We start from the raw sequence: 18,601 nt of genomic DNA, 5'->3' as shown, positions 1-18,601 counted from the left end.
TTGATGGAAAAGACCTAACAATTATAGCCAACTTATATTGGAATCAATCAGCTGTTCTCCGAGTAGATGGAGAACATACAGAACAGCTGAAGATCCTGCGAGGAGTTAGACAAGGTTGCATACTATCACCTATCATTTTCAACCTATATTCAGAGCACATTTTCAGAGAAGCACTTGAATATATGAATGAAGGTATCTCAATCAATGGAGAGAAGCTTAACAATTTACGCTATGCTGATGATACCATTGTGTTCTCTGATTACATAGAGGGCCTGCAAAAGCTGATGGATAGGATTGCAGAAACGAGTAAAACCTATGGACTTGATATAAACTCAGCCAAAACAAAGCTCATGATCATTAGTAAAGATGACATCCAAGGAGCGGAGCTGTACATTGATCAGACGAAAATTGATAGGGTCACACAATACACCTACCTTGGAACTATGATTAATGAGTCATGGGATAATTCTCAGGAGATCCGGTGTCGGATTGCAAAAGCCAAAAGTGCTTTCATAACAATGGGGTCTGTTTTCAAGAGCCATGACCTCACCTTGCATACGAAGATTCGATTACTGAAGTGCTATGTTGAATCATGGACTCTAAATCAAAGCACAGTAGCAAAGCTCCAAGCATTTGAGTTATGGCTGTATAGGAGAATCCTGAGGATACCATGGACTGATAGAATTACCGATCAGGAGGTGTTGAGGAGGATGAATATGGCCCCAGAATTGGTTAACATCATAAAATTCAGGAAGTTGCAATACTTGGGCCACATAATGCGCAATAGGGGCAGATATGAGCTATTGCAGACCATACTGCAGGGCAAAATAGAAGGCAGGAGAGCCCCAGGTCGAAGAAGAATATCCTGGCTGGCCAACCTGAGAGCCTGGTTTGGAAAAACCTCCATTCAATTGTTCCGGAGCGCAACTAACAAAGTCATCATAGCCAATATGATCGCCAACGTTCGAAACGGACAGGCACCTTAAGAAGAAGATGGTACTCATGAAATATTTCCAGGTCATAACCAAGCTTACCTCAACTATCTTTACTACGTAACTACCAAGTAATACTAGGTAATACTAGATACTTACTTACTTAGCACAATTATAGTTGTTAATAGGGCCTAATAAATACTTTCCTAGAATCGCTCTCACTGAGTTTGCTCGTACGATCAATAATATTAAATTTTTAAAAATGAACAGCAGATACAATAGTATTAAAATACTATTCAATTCCGCATTTATTTTCGAACTCGATCAATTCAAGTGAATTTTGAACTAATGCAAACGCAGCTTGACAATCAGAATTTCTATTACATTGTATACCAATTCTCAAGTCGAAAATGATCGTGCGCTATTTTCACTTGTCTCTCGTACTGTATTCGGAGTCGTGATAAATTCCGGTCCAATTTTATCCTTGAAAATCAAACGCCAACGCTTGGTGAATGAGGAATAACGTTCAGGATTTGACAATATGATGCTGTTTCAGTGTAAACTCGACTACATTCGTCAGCATATCAACTTGATTTGGATGCAGTCAGCTTCCATTATTCGAAATGGAGCTTCGCGTTAAACCCTGCAAAAAGACTTGAATAACGGCATTTCAGGCATTGTCTATTCCAGTGGTGATAATGAAGATAGACACTTTGATTTCACAGTCTCTCTCATGACTTCACTTAAGCCAGCAAGCATTTTCTACTGGTTTAGTTGCAAAAAATTGGCAAGTGAGAAACTGATGGAATTTGTAACGTTTCTGTAATCTCTTACTCTTGTCAAGGGATTTTATTCCTATTTTTAATCTTCTCAGTTGAAGAGAGTTGAAGAGAGATAGTGAAGAATTTATTGTGAATATTTCTGATATTTGCAGTCAGCTCTTTGTGTTGTTAGGTAATATTGTTCAAAATAATAATTCGTCTCTATCTCTTATCAGTTTGGAAATTTTATGATTCCATTAAAAAACACATTCATTGAAAATAATTTAAAATATTTTTTTATACAGTATTGTACAAAAATACTACTAGTAGTTCTGTGAACAGTAAACCTCACGCAGTATTCTCATCCCCAAGTACCTTATTGAAACTATAGACCTTATGGAAATACAGCAATAGACTGGCTTCTCCACACATCTGTGTAATCACTTGTCAGTTGATTTATGATGAATAATTTTATAGTCTGATTTTTACTCTAATATTGGCGTATGAAGGAGGCTCCTTTTCCTTTTATATTATCCTTGAAATGCAAAATTCCCAAAAACCTTGTATATACGTCGACGCGCAATTAAAAAAGGAACATACCTGTCAAATTTCATGAAAATCTATGAAGAAATAATATCCAGGGGCTGGTTTCTTCACTTGCTGCTGCTTTTTTAACATCATGCCTTTGAAAAAACTCGTTTTCTCATTGCTTCCCTTACCAATCCGTCCATCACAAATACTTTGACTTGAGGACGTTGTTCAATAGAAAAAACTGAAATTTCATCAAAATGGCATAGATCAAGTAAAATTTATAATTTGTATAAGAATAAATGCATTTTTATTTGTTATTTATTTCATTTATTTACTATGAGAATGACACTAATGTAATAACATTGGTAGATAAAATAATAAGGTAGTAGTCCTTGTGATAATGACAATGCAAATGACACTAATGTAATAACATTGGTAAATAAAATAATAAGGTGCTTGTGCTATTTTTCTTCCAAATTTATAGGTGACCAAGATAAGGTTAGAATTTCATGTGTACAATTTTTATAAAATTTTAGTCCAAAATAAACATGTAAACTATAAATTTTTGTTTTTGAAATGCGTTCAAATATAAGAAATCTTTCGGTAGTGTTATGCCTGTTTTTACTATCCATATTCCCTGCCGACTGCTATTTGAAACAAAAGACACCTGCATGAAAGTTGGAGATCTCACGTATAACATGAAGGAAAGAGTAAAAGCTGTGACTTGGATCACAAAACCTACCCTTAGGACCAAATTTTACGAGTCAGGTTCAAGCTTTATAGCAAAAGTATATTCAATGCACTTTCCTTGGGGACTAAGAGTGAAAGAGGCGACTTTCGATAGATCCATAACGATTTTGAGCCTGGCTGAAAAAATGAGATATGAGCGGTCTGCAGCCTAGATCTGGTGGCTTTCATCCATGGCTTTCCAAAGGGGAAAATTCAAATAACAAACTCAATTAGTACAACATGAATTCATATCACTGAACATATTTATTTATTCTTTTTATTCATTTATTTTATATTAATTATTTGATGAATGTTGGATAAGTGAAATATTTAGGGAATTGGATAAGTATTCCAGTTAAGCAATTGAGGAGCATATTTATAAATTAGTTTGGACAATAATTGAAAATTCCATTTTCTTCATATTCACATACAATACACATCTACATTTCATTTATTCATTGACACTCATATTCATATGTTAATATATTTTCTTATGAATTCATTTATCACTGAACATATTTAATGAATGTTGAGTGAGTAACATTTCCGGGAATCAATAATTTAGTTCAGCGAATGAGGAGCAAATTTAGTTCGGACTATTGGAATTCATCTTTTCTCCATATCTTCATTCATCACACATCAACATTACATGTATTCATTCACATTCATTTTCATAATACAATTCAAATCCACATATTCTATCAAAAAATAATTATAAACCATCTCTCAGTTTCACGGAAGACAAAACAGAGAGGTAAAACGAAAGGGCATCTATTAGTATTAGAGCAATACTATATTCTCAGACTGTTCAGCGACCAATCGCGTTTTACAAAAAAGTTGGTCCAATCCAACATGACCATTTTCAAACCGCTGAGGACGAACAGGTCAAGTTCAAAACATCATAATGTCATAATATTTAACTCAATATTGGATTCTGTATCTCTGTTCACATATTCCACTCAATTTTATTGGATTCGTTAATGTGAAAGTTATTAATCATCAAGTCATGGCAACCTATTCAACTCAAACAGTGCTTTTTTGGCAAGATGATGCATGCCAAATTTGTCAAAGACTACTTATGAAATTGGGCCTAATGATTTGTGAAGATAGTGAGTTTGAAGGATTCATTATGGAAAACCTAATATCATAGTCTGGAACATAGCACATATACTATGAATTTGTATGAAGAACACTTTTGAAATTGGGCCTACTGGTTTGTGAAGATAGTGAGTTTGAAAGTCATGGAAAATCTAATTTCAAAGTCTGGAACATAGTACAATACTATGAATTTGTTCAAAGACCACGGGCTCTGGTTTGTGAATATATAAATTTTGAAGAATTCATTATGGAAAATAATTCAATTTCAAAGTCTGGAACATAGTACATATACTATGAATTTGTTAAATGACCACTTTAGAAATTGGGGTCTGCTGGCTTCTAACATTAAGTATGAGAGATTCATCATTGAAAAACTAAATTCAAAGTCAGGAACATAGTACATATACTATGAATTTGTTAAATGACCACTTTAGAAATTGGGGCCTACTGGCTTCTAATATTAAGTATGAGAGATTCTTCATTGAAAAACTAATTTCAAAGTCTGGAACATAGTACATATACTATGAATTTGTATGAAGACCACTTTTGAAATTGGGCCTACTGGTTTGTGAAGATAGTGAGTTTGAAAGTCATGGAAAATCTAATTTCAAAGTCTGGAACATAGTACAATACTATGAATTTGTTCAAAGACCACGGGCTCTGGTTTGTGAATATATAAATTTTGAAGAACTCATTATGGAAAATTCAATTTCAAAGTCTGGAACATTGCAAATAATATACTTAGTAGGATCATATACTATGAATTTGTTAAATGACCACTTTAGAAATTGGGGCCTACTGGTTTGTAAATATAGTAAGTATGAAAGATTAATGATTGAAAAACTAATTTCAAAGTCCGGAACATGGTACCACAGATTAAATAAGTGAGTAATATTTACTTCCTTTATGATAGTTCATAGTAGGACCATTTCAGTGAATTAGGAACGAGGATATGATTCATCGGTTGTAAACCACTTTTGAAATTGGGCTTACTGGTTTGTAAAGATAGGAAGTTTAAAGGATTCTTAATGGAAAATCCAATTCCGAATTCTGGATCATTGCACCTAATATACTTAGTAGTATCACTACTAAGTGAGTTAGGAACGAGAAGATGATTCATTAGCTGCAAACCACATTGATTTGGCGTGGGATATTTTTTGGGGGTTGCAGAGGTGGATGGGTGATGCTGTAGGGGTAGGCGCACAGATGACAGCAGATAATTCCTGTCGGGTAGAGGGAAATTTTGTCGCGCAGCGGGAAACTCGAGTGAGCCGCGGTTCTGCCGTCAGTTGCGATCCAGGTGGCGAGCGGACAGGTGTGTCCTGTTGCGTGCGTGCGTGTCTTGTGTCATCACGAACAACTCGATACTCTTTCCAATCTACTTTATTAATTATCCATATTTTTAGGGATCACTGAAGATACCTGTAAATTCACTCATCAGTATATAACAATTTCTCAAATTATCTATTATTTTCATAATTATTATATTAACTAATAGTAAATTATTTAATAGAAAATAATTTTTCATTCAGTAATTTTATAATTTTCAGTGTAATCCAGATGTGATAAATCTAGGTGTGATCACCAACACCGAATCTAGCTTCAGTGGACATTATTTTCCTCACTTTAATGTTCACTTTCTTGTTTAGGACTGTAGTGACATCAAAATTAAAAATGAAATTACCCTTTTTGTCATATATTTCTATTACTCACAACATACTCCAACTTTGAAATCATTTATTCCCAAAACACATTGTATAAAATTACGTTTGATACGTGTATTATATTAAAATTAACTCAAGATTCATTCAAAATCATTGAAAATTATCATTTGATGATATTTAGGAAGATATTAATTTAGTTCAGACTGACTTGAAATGCTGTCTAAAATGATGATAAACTAGCCTCCAGGAAGGTTTGAATTATAATTTATGTTGAGATAGGACACTTGACTGTATTCCCTTGTGTTTCGTTATTTTTTATTCTTGAATGGAGTTTTATCATAGATTTTTCGGGATCCATGAGTTAAGAAATGGGTATCTTGAAACCATTCTCGGTTGCTGCTAAATAGTTCTCACATGTAGCGTAACGTCACATTTGAATTTTTGTTTTGTTTTCCTTAAATTAAGTGATGCTACTATTATATACTAGGTTTACTTCTACACAGTTAAATTCACCGATTTATTTTTTCGAAAACTGAACTCGCTCGTCGATGGAAATCATTAAATCCAGTGGATTAGTAGGTTTGAAAATGATATTGTACGGTATGAGAATATTTATTCCAAGTTATTAGTTAAGTTAAGAATTAGTCAAGCTATTCCAAGTTAAAAGACAATACAGTATCACGAAGCTGGTTATTATAGGGAATTTATATCTTAGTTGAGATGTAGAAGGTTATTCTATTTTGATGGACAATTTTTGAAAGCTAGAATCTCAATTCATAATAGCAACATTGTAGGAATCCAAGATAGCGAGTCCCTTTTTATTAGGATTTCTTGCTTGATAAGCTAAGAGTATATTCTAGAATTGGACTTGGCAATTTAAAAGCTAATTTGAAGCTTATGCTGTTTCTCGATAATTTTTTGAACCAAAATTCTAATACTTTGGAATGGAGATTTATACTCAATGTATTCATAGCGAACGTATCCTATATCCAATTTTTTCTATTAAAAGCATATAAAAAGTCAATTTCCGTTTGATATTTGATGAATGGTTTTCAAGAATAATATATTATGTTCTGAAAAAATATTTCATAGGTATGCTTCGAATCTGGAATGTTGTGAAAATCATGGAAATATCGCGTTCCCATTACGGATCAAAAGAAAGCCATCGGAATCGGAGAGAGCACTGCTAATGAAAAAGTTTATATCTTTCACTTTGATGGAAAATGGAGAAAGGCTTTATCCACGCAGTGTGGAAGAGTGTTTTGTTAGCGACTTTTACACCCAAAAAAAGCTGATTGGTTAGTTTCTATCGAGCTAGAGATAACAAAACCTTCTATTTCTGTTAATTAAAATACATGTTACATTGATTGAATAACAGTCGCCCATACTGTACTTTATTCATCGATTATTGCATCATTACAGTTTCCAAAAATTTGGTAATAATTGTTAATGGATTGGAAGATTCATTCTTGAACATTAATCTTGACGAAGACTTGAATACAGTTCAGTAACCTAAATAACAGTGATAATTCCAGTAATATAACTATATATTTATCATTCACAAAGTAGTAGTGTCCTGCTACTGATAAGACAAAGTTTCTGGGGATTGAATTGCAGGCAAACTTGAAGTGGGATGGTCACATAGAGAAACTCCAGAAAAGGCTTTACCATGCTCTCTTTGCTCTGAGGACTGTTAAGTCGAATTCAAATCTCAAGACAGCTCTAAAGGTTTATCATGGGTATTTTCTTTCACTCATTAGATTTAGTATTTTGTTTTGGGGGGCTGGAAGAATTCATTTGAACACAAACTTAAAAATGCAGAAAAAAGCACTTCGGATTTTGGGGGGAGTGGGTCCATCTTTCTCCTGTAAGACCATATTCAAGGCACTCCGACTACTTACAGTTCCAGCGATATACTTCCTTGAAGTTGTTTCTTTTGTGTTCAAAAACAAAAATATTTTTAATGCTAACCGAATTTGTCATACTTATGAAACACGAGGTAAAAATACAGGATTATTCCAGTTCCCTATCCATAGACTGACTCTTCTCGAAAAGGGACCGTACTATTCAGGACTCAAGTGTTTTAATTGCATTCCTGAGGATATAAGGCTGTGTAGCAGCTATAGGTTATTCGTTCCAAAGATAATTAGGACACTGGTAGAGGCTTGCCCTTATACCATTGAGGAGTGTTTTAGAGCATTCATGTGACTCCATTCTAAAAATGACATGTTGTATGCCACTTGAGCACCGCTCAGAATTTGTGGCTTCACACAACAAAAATAGAATAATAATAATAATAATCAACTTAAGGACAAAGAAACATACTACATTCCAAAACTTCTTTTTATCCCAATTTCATAAAATAAATTATTGTCCAAATAAAGATTATGTGAGACTTTTCAATTCTTCACTAATTTCCACATTGAAACAGATATGGATATTCATTAATATAAATTGGATGTTTTGGTGTTGGAAAGAAGTATAAATTCTAAAACAAAAAAACTTTCCATTTGGTTATGGCAAAAAAATTTCAATTAATATGATAAGTTCAGGGCCTGTAATAGCCTATGTCAAATTTTGTGTTCTCCCATTTTTCCCAGTGAATAATAATGTTTTTCGCTATAGAAAGAACTGATAAATCCTGTAATATTCCGCTGAGCGTTTTGTTGTTTACTTTGGCCGTTGGGAGTTTTTCATGGAAGCTGTGCCACATTTGTTCAGATTCAAATGAAAGAGCGGAGCACTGATAGATAAACAGAGCTGTCCCCAACGTAATCTTCAACTTTTCTCTTTCGTTTATATTGGCTGGAAGGATCCGTGCGGGCTACCCAACCGCACTGCGGTATTGCAGGTTGCCTATACTGTTAAATTCGGGCGGGCGCGCGTATTGGAAGTACAGTAATACTGTATAGAAATTGATTTCTTTTTCCTTAACAATTTTCCGAATCTCAGAATGGATAATCATTCCCCAAGTATTGTTTCTGATTGTTTTTCATCTCTCAGATGAGTAATGGAAGAATAGTATGATCTATTAATTTATTTTCAATCAATTTCAATGATCTGCAGAGTCCCGTCCTACAAGGTGTCAATCTATTACTGATAACTGAAAAGAACTTCAACAAATAACAACCAATAGCAACAACCAATCTTTGGAAATTTCAAATGATCAATCGCTTATGACTGTTTAGTAAGACTTTCATTCTTCTACTATTTGCTTGTTTGGGAATAGCTGAGGTATCGTTCTACTAAAACTACCGCAAACCTGCTATTCTCACCTTCCCTAGTGTATTGTCTACATCTACATGTCAATATTATTCATCCATCTATCCATATGTTTGTCATCTATCAATATTAATCTGATGCTGTCAACTAATATTGTAAATGTTGGAGCTTGAACTATTCTCAAATGTAATTCCACATACATCGAGTCAAACGTCAGAAGAGGCACTCATTGGAAGTAGAACAAGTTCTCGACTGAGAAATTCCTGATCCCTCATCTCTGTGTACTCTTGAAACTGATTTCCCCACTGTTTTCTATTATTCATTTCGTGGACTCAATGCTATGAATTTAAATAATTTCGATCACTGGTGGGTGATTTTCATTCTGATTGAACAAACATGAGACAATATAGTTGAGAATTTGGCATTGCTTGTCTTCAAGTTGTTGAATGATTCCAAATCCTCTTTGGTGCGTATTTGTTCAATTCGGGCTCGAACCAGTGAACTACCTTTTTTATTTAATTCCAATTTCAATTTATTCACAACACACAAAAATACAATGAGTAAAGGCAATATACCACAAAACAATAACAATAACAGTAACAATGATATTAACACATAAAAATACATTATTGCTAAAATGATGTGTGCTGGAAGAAAGCGGAGGAAAATACCTTGCCAACTATGATTTCCCATGTAATAGGCAGGTAAAAATTCTTTTCTAGGCTCCTATTCTTGAATTATTTGCTTGCATAATAAATAGTTTTCTTCTACCAGCTCTTCTCAGGAATTAAGGTATTCAATTACAACTACATTGACTTGAACTCTAGAAAAAGCACACTCACACATCAGAAGTAGAACAACTTCTGCACTGAGAAATATTCTGCTCCTTAATCTCTGTATCTAGTTAAAATATATTTTTACAAATTTATTTACCAATCTTGAATTTATTCTTGTGATTTTCTACAGTAAGTCGCAATCAATTATAAATTTCGTGGACAGAGAATATGAAAGAGTATCTAAGTAGAACCATCTTGAAATTGAATCTCTGATTACTATCTATAATGTTTTTCCTTCTCTGATATTGACTACCAAACAAGATATATTCGCATACTATGTTGCATTAAATTTTCTAAGTTAAGTGTAAGTGAAATGATTAGTACAAACTTCATCTGAAATTAGTGTAAATTTAGTGGATGAAGACCTATCCACTAAGGTGGCATCCTTTTTGAATAGGATATTATCTGGAAGAATTCTTCTAGAAGTTCAAATTACTAACTTAGAGGAAATACTAACTTAGAGTGAAATAATTAGTACAAATTTCATCTGAAATTAGTGTAAATTCAGTGGATGAAGACCTATCCACTAAGGTGGCATCCTATTTGAATAGGATATGATCTGAAAGAATTCTTCTAGAAGTTCAAATTACTTAATTAGAGGAAAAAGAGAAATGGTAATAGTTGGGTACCAAAACATGACATTACAAAAACCTAAACCCTGAAGTAAAAATTATGATGATGAAGACTCACCCGGAAAAGTATTTTATAAAACAATTATCTCAATGTTGATTAAACCATAGAGAAACTATAGCATAAGTAGATATCCCATGGTATAGGGCGTTTATTTCGCAACTTTTACTGTTATCTCAAGCCGATTACTGTGGATTATTGTCAATTTCTACTGTTTTGGTCGTGTAAGAGTGTATGAACGGCACAATATGAGAGCGTCATAAAGTTTCACAGGAAAGAACTGCGTGGACTATCAGCTTGAGATAACAGTAAAAAACGCGACATGAACGCCCTATACCATGAGATATCTACCTACGCTATTGTTTCTCTATGATTAAACTCCCATTTCAAACCGGCTACGCTACTAATTTTGTGAATGGAATTGGAAATGTATTGCTGTATCACTTGGTCGTCATGATGCTTTCACTACATGGTTGCTTTTAAAAATGTGTGTACTCTCACCACTCGACATGACCACTGGAAACTTGTAGTACTCTCAGCTGGCTGGTGGGTGTGTGTGAGTGTGTTGGTTTTGTGGTCGTGTGCGAACCTGTCATGCGGGTTGCTAGTGACGGTTTATTTGATTCGTATTGAGAATGCCTGCCGCCAGCGGGAATCGATACCTCGCTGAATGGCAGACTTTCCGAAGCAATTGCCCCTATTCAGTTTTCCCGCTTGCTGTGAGGGTTCCTTCCAGTTGATTTCCGAGTTATTTCTCAATTTCTTCCCCTGTTATACATCAAACGTTCCAATATAATATAGCAGACTTTATTGTTATGTAACATCATGTTCCATTGTACTCAACAATGGAAAGTGTAACACCAGTAGTTGAAGTCTAGTTTCTAATAAATCGAGACTTTATTACGTTTTCAAAATGTAGTTGAAGTCCACTTTCTTTAGCTGGACTTTAGTGTCACGAGCACGCGCATTCCTCTTCTCATCAATTCATCTGTATTTGTACATAAACAGTGAGAAACAGATGAGCGTAGCATGAGGAAAAGTGAATTGTACGTATTCGTGACGCCCAAGTCTGTAGCTACGCACCTTGACTTCATTTGAGCGTACCTTCAATTTCTATCCCTATATTATTTTCCAATCCTTCTAAATACTTGCAAGTTTTTCTAATTAGAAACTGGTTCGAATTCCTATGCGATAAGGGACTCCTATTATTCCCTGGACAAGGTTTCAGTATAATGGTAATCAAATGTCAACGTCTCCATCTTTAGATTATTATAGGTTATTAGGTTATCTTAGGTTCACACTACCGTAGAGTAGCTCAAGATACGTATTTGCAAATATGTAGCCGACGTATCTCCTGATGTTAATCATAATCCGTTTAATCTGTCCATTTCAAATCGGCTACCCCGGTAAATTGATTAAAATTAGAAGATACGTCGCATACGTCTTTCAAAAGACGTGTTTCAAGCTAAGATACGTGGTGTGAAATGACCCTTACTATGTTGACCGAGCGAAGTGAGGTCTAAGATTCAAGTCGACGGTTTGGCATTTCTCTTAATGTTTATATGTTGCGCATTTACGGCGAAACGCGGTAATAGATTTTCATGGAATTTGACAGGTATGTTCCTTTTTTAATTGCGCGTCGACGTATATACAAGGTTTTTGGAAATTTTGCATTTCAAGGATAATATAAAAGGAAAAAGGAGCCTCCTTCATACGCCAATATAAGAGTAAAAATCTGGTGTGGCGCACTCACACAACTTTCCTTGCCGTTATGAAAATTGATCACCTGACGCTAGTGTTCCCGCGCATCTCACGTCTACTATTTAAAGATTTGAGCCAGCTGGTGACAGGACAATAACGCTGCAGACACACGAAGTCTGCTATCTCTTCATAGTGAATCATTTAATAGAATCAACAGTTGCCAACAGTTTGCAATAATTGGATAATTACATTTTCTCCAATTTCGAGCTTATTTTGAATTTTAGGTGAAAATTTTACTGAACATTAATTGTAGAGAATCTCATGCTCAATCTTTTCCACTCAATTTTTTTTGTTCAAATTGTATCTGAAGCCTGATAATTGAGAATCTAAAATCAAACTTTGCATAGATGGGGCTGAGCTCATGAAATTTTTACAGATATGGGACTTGTGGCAGTTGATAGAGCTTATCGTTGACTATTTCGGGTATAACTTTAATCGAAATCGTTAAAGCCGTTTTCGAGAAAATCGCGAAAAACCCTGTTTTTGACAACATTTTCGCCATTTTAGCCGCCATCTTGAATTGCATTTGATTGAAATTGTTCGTGTCGGATCCTTATATTGTAAGGACCTCAAGTTCCAAATTTCAAGTCATTCCGTTAATTGGGAGATGAGATATCGTGTACACAGACGCACATACACTCATACACACACACACACACACACCACACACACACACACACAACACACACACACACACACACACACACACACACACACACACACACACACATACAGACCAATACCCAAAAACCACTTTTTTGGACTCAGGGGACCTTGAAACGTATAGAAATTTAGAAATTGGGGTACCTTGATTTTTTTCGGAATAGGGCAAGGAAAGTAAAAATCAGACTATAGAGTAATTATTCATCATATGTCAGCTGACAAGTGATTACACAGATGTGTGGAGAAGCCAGTCTATTGCTGTATTTTCATAAGGTCTATAGCATCAATCAGGTACTTGTGGATGAGAATACTGCGTGAGGTCTACTGTTCACAGAACTACTTGTTGTTTGTTGATATTACAAAAGTAGTCAAATAGACGCAATGTTGTTTTAAGGTTGTCGAATCCTGACATCATACATAATATTAAATGATGTCTTTTCTAATGGAATAATTTATTCTTATTGATATAACTTCTTGTTGTAAGAACAATTGTTTTTTTATGATTGAGAGACCTGTTTGGCCAAGAAAAATGTTTCTCAAATTAAGATTCAGTTTTCTGTTTCATCTCATCTTCGTGGTTAAGTGGTTGAGTGGACATTACTGTCCGAACTTCCCCACAACACCAAAAAAAGGTTATTCTATTCTGTTCTTCCAAACGTTTTATACACGTCCTAGTCATATAATTTATTATCGCAGTAAAATCCGTTAGCTCTCCATCGTTATTTCTCACAGTGATTCTTCTCCTGTGATTAAGGAAATGTTTGAAATTTCAATATTAATTACTTTCTACAAGGTCCAGGACTTTTTCCCCTATACTAACATCCCATTCTTCACCTGGTTGCTAAAGTAAAGTCAAGTTTTCATAGTTCCATTTTCTGTGTGAACTCTGAAAACCTGACAGACGGACGTTTTTGTCAGAAATGTGATCTAAAACTTGTGTTAGTGGGATGATTGATCGGTGCTCCATTGTCATTCCTTTCTCTCACCAACGTATCTTTCTTATCGAACTTTCTCTCTCCATTCACACGCTCTCACTAATTCTCTCCACACCACGACCTCTTTTTATCTCGTACCCTTCCTTCCATTTTCTCCTCCTCCGTCAAATTGTTTACTTATGGTCTCGGCCCGACTTCCACTCCACTTCTTCACCAAAGTGGGTAGAACAGTATTTTCCCATCATAATTGAATTAAAAAAGTTGTTTGGGAGTCAGGCAGAAAGTATAAACTCATTTCTGTTGATGATTAATTACGAGAGTTTTTGACTAATGAGGACATCCTCTTGAGAACGTAACAATATTATGGTGGAGTTGAACGCTCTTGTGAATTATAATTCAGTCGTTGTAGCTTGTCATCTGATATTTCTTGTCTCGTCACTTCCACTTTTTGTTTGACCTTATTTTATTCAGATAGAAAACGGTTTTTCCATTCTTGAGCTCCGTGCCTATTCTCCAGTCCCAGCAAGATAAAATTTAGATTACTATCCAACGTCTCGTCAATTCCAATTTTCTTTGTTCAACAACTGTATTTTATTCAAATAGAATAGGGGTTTTTCATACTCGAGCACCGTTTTTATCCTCCACCACAATAAAATAGAATTTAAATTTTTTACAATAGCCCTAGTAAGGTATCAACTTATTCTCTAGTACCATCAAGATAAATATACTATCCAACGTATTGCCACTTCCATGTTTTTGTTTAACCGTATTCTATTCAGATAGAATCCGGGGTTTTAATACTTGAGCTCCTTTTCTATTCTCCACTACGACAAAATAGAATCCATATCATCATAGACTAAGTAAACAGATCTAAGGTTATATCTGTGATAATATTAACGATATTTGTGGTGTTCACCCAAATTTAACTTTTTCTTCTTCCATATACCGTGGGTAGGTAGAGCAGTTTATAAAAAGAACACAGTTATAGTCGAGATATTTCATCTGTAGAACAGCTGTTTTGACGAATTTCAAAAAAATCATCGAGTTTCACAATTTACATAAAGGAAAAAGTACTCTGAAAACAATTGTATATACATAACATATACAGTAGGAATAACATATACAGTAGTCTGATCGTAGTTGCAAATATGTTGCCGTCAATCGTCATTATGTTATTCCCCTAAATTATTCTCGTTTGATAATGAGGCTTATAGTTCAATGAGCAAGGAAAGATGTGTGAGTGTACCATACCAGATTTTTTTTAATTGAATTTAATCTTCTAATCATTGATGAAACTAAAAACAATTATTCAAATGTGACAACCTAGCAAGATGACTATTTCCTCACATAAGTCAATAAGTCCTCATCACATTAGAGTCGCCCCCATTGGCAAACTTTTCCCCAACATTATCTCGATGAATTCAGGCTTCAATCATATTTAGGATACATTTTTTCCATATTATATCGCCATATTAAATCATTCAGTATTCCATCGTTTCTACATAAAAAATGGAGGAGATTGACAGGATGACAGATTTTCAAATCAAATTGATTGAGATATTGACAACATAATACACATTTGAAAACGGAGGGACACTTCAATGATATTTTAAAATTTTTCTGTCATATTGTATTATTCTATAGTGATGTCCGCATTATGTCAATATTTGATTGACATTGGTATTGCTTGTCATACGACAAAGCAGATAGCTCTATTTTCTCCACCTCCGCTGAGTTGCCAGATCGTTCTTCAAAAATGTAGAAATATAATTAATTAACATAATATTTTATCTCAATCATAAGAATTTATCATTAAATGATCAAAAAATATATTTTCTTGACAAGTGAAATACATTATTTTAATGTATATGATGTAATGTTAATAAATGAAATGTAAATGAACAGTTAATATTACGTCAGATATACCAGTACCAGCTATCCTCTATAGAAGGCAGTGGCACGGCAGGGGAATCGAAAACACTGTTCTTGTATATTCCTACACTTCCAGTATAACATGGACCTCACTATAGGAGAAATACATTGTGTACGTTCTGTGTACAGTAAATTGTTCCAGTTCCAATCGTAAATTGTTCCATCATGTGACTAGTGCAAAATGTTCCCATGGAACGCCATTTCAAAATCGTTGGTTCAAGGTTTTGGCGCGCACATATAAAGTTGATTTACACTAAAATGTGCGTGAATAATAGCTGCGTGAATGAAGAAAGGCTGTTTTACAAACCTACCGTCTAGAAAAGTGTGAATTTCTTTTATTCCATTACTCTCAAATTTTCTATCGAGAAAAAATTCATTTAATGAATGGTTATCAAACATCATATTGTTGGTTATGTATCCTATGCTATGGTAAACAAACTATCAGCGCATGCGCAGAGAAGGAAGCAGACTACAATGATCGACCAATGAGAGCTCAGATAGTTGGAACCTGTTGGAACTGTACCAGGTCGGACAATTTACCACACTTCGACTGTGGGGCAGAAAGTTGGAGCTGGAACAGGATTCTGGAAGAGAATCTGTCAAAATTCCTTCCATGGAACGTGGAACTTTTTACTTGGTAAATTGTGAATCGGACAATTTACCACATTCTATGTACACAGAACAATTGAGACAATGAGAAATAACTCTTCTTTCTTCTCACCTTCTTTTGTCCGTTTTATCTCTCTGATTAGATCTGTTAAACATTGAAAGTGTTTTCTCATCTCTGATTTGATTTCATGCTTCGTATAGAAAATTCAGATATATGGCAAATAGTTGCATTAAATAGGATCGCTTGAACATCGATTCAATAACACTCGATGAGAAACCTGACCCCTCATTATAGAATTAAATAGAATTTCTTTTGACCATTTCAAAATTGATTAAGCTTTTTAAACTGTGCAGTTGAATCTGTGCTAAATGAAGTGAAATAGCTCAATAACATAGTAATAACTCAATAACATAGCTAATAACTTAGTAATAACTCAATAACATAGAATAACCCCTTGACATAAAATTAATTTCAATTTCTGCTCACCATTTCAAAATTGACTAAGCTTTTCAAACTAGGGCTAGACTGATCTGTCCAGTTGAAGCTGTGCTAAATTTAATGAAGTGAATAACTCAATAACATAAAATAACCTCTCGAAATGAAATGCAATTTCTTCTCACCTTTTCAAAATTAGTACGCTTTTTAAACCAGGACTACACTGATCTGTGTAGTTGAAGCTGTGAAAAATAAAGTGTATTAAGTAATAACTCCAACAAACGAGCTGTGGATAGGAACTTGATTAACCCAAAGACAATGTTAACCGATCATCGATAGTTGCCCATTTTTGGTAAATATTGGGTGATTTTTGGACGTTAATCGGCGAGATCACCCCACGCGTTCAATGATGCTGTTGTTTGAGAGAGTTTGCTGGAACGGAAAGCTATCGCCTCTAGCTGGAACCTGCAGCGTCAGCTGTTTGGGGGCCCGCTGAAGCCGGTGCAGGGGGTGGGTGGCCCCTCCCAGCCCCTAACCCAACCGCCGCCATGACACTCGACACGAGTACGGCCGCCCTCAGGCGCGAGACCTTCCTCAGGGCCACTATGCGCATATTTCTCGTCGTATCACCACCTGGGAAAATGCAGGTAAGCATTTAACACAATATCGAGTGTTCGGATTGAAATTTAGTCAACTTTTTCCAAATATGTTTATTTTATTTGCATCCGTGTTGTTAAGCACTACAAGCAGAAGTAAGATGTAATTCTACTTTTAATAGGCCTACTCTCTGAATATAAGGTTCAAATACAAAATTCATGTTTTTGGACTCAGGGATCTTGAAACGTATAGAAAACTTGAAATTGGGTACCTTATTTTTTTTGGAAAACAATACTTCCTTTACCTATGGTAATAGGGCAAGGAAAGTAAAAAGGCTACTTTAAAGAAAATGAGCTTCAAAGCTTTAAAATCTTTGTGTAGAATAATATAATCTGCCTTCTATCAAAGTTATCATAATACGAACATATACTGTATTAAGTGTTCTATTATTTAAGCTTAGGCTGTAGTCGTATACTTGAAGCAATTGCCATTTTTCTTTAGGGCTGCTTTTGAATATAAATAAAAATATAAATCCCTCAGGCGAATCTTTTTAAAAGTGCCCTTTTTAAAATTATTTAATCACGACATGTTTTGGCTATATAATGCCATTATCACCATTATTATTTTATTAATCTTCCAATCACTTGATAATTGCATTATATAGCCAAAACATGTCGTTATTAAGTAATTTTAAAAATGGTACATCGATTTATATTTGTATTTATACTTGAAGCAATGTATGATATCGATTTAAAATCATGGTGGCCTCCCTACATCGACTTTCAGCTAACTTTTCCTCTTTTCTTTTTATTTTTACATCTCCTTTTATGTACTTTCGTATTTCGAAATCATTGTCACTGCATAGCAAATAGTGTAAATGAACTACAACTCACTGCCAACACACAAGCGTTACTTATGTTGGCAGTGCCAAAAAGGAAAAATTGCTTTTACAATGAAGTTAACTGAACATTTCATTTTACTTCTACTACTGTACTATGTCAAGTTTATTTATTAAGTTATTTACTTAATCTATTGTACATAAGTATTTAGTATAATTTATAATTTTGTTTCTGTTTTGTATATTTAAATTTTCATTTTGTTTTAATGATGTAATGTGCTTTTTTGGCGAAATAAATAAATTCAATTCAATTTCCAGTTATTACAAGCCTCGATTTCAGAATATACATATTTTATAGTGTAGTGTTAATTCAGTAGATAAAACTGAAATTCTATTTTCTTTCATATTTATGTTGTATTCTACAGTG

The 18,601-nt window shown here is 34.5% G+C and overlaps 1 protein-coding gene across 12 annotated transcripts in view; it reads left to right on the top strand.

Moving 5' to 3' along the window:
* Positions 1-18,601, top strand: part of LOC111054844 (pleckstrin homology domain-containing family G member 5) — a 322,094-nt gene that overhangs the window by 102,943 nt on the left and 200,550 nt on the right. Inside the window, exons 1-2 of one of the 12 annotated variants that reach the window (XM_039424919.1) lie at positions 5,360-5,475; positions 16,956-17,386. The exons of 9 other annotated variants lie outside the window; for them this stretch is intronic. In XM_039424919.1, the coding sequence (XP_039280853.1) occupies positions 17,288-17,386 (99 nt within the window). In that variant the 5' untranslated portion in view covers positions 5,360-5,475; positions 16,956-17,287. Of the gene's footprint in view, positions 1-5,359; positions 5,476-16,854; positions 17,387-18,601 lie in introns of those variants that run through there. 2 more of the 12 variants (XM_039424918.1, XM_039424920.1) reach the window with 2 other exon arrangements.

This window comes from Nilaparvata lugens, chromosome 3 (assembly GCF_014356525.2).
Source record: "Nilaparvata lugens isolate BPH chromosome 3, ASM1435652v1, whole genome shotgun sequence".
NCBI lineage: Eukaryota > Metazoa > Arthropoda > Insecta > Hemiptera > Delphacidae > Nilaparvata > Nilaparvata lugens.
The sequence above is the reverse complement of the archived record's forward strand: the minus strand, read 5'-3'. Positions and strand labels throughout refer to the sequence as shown.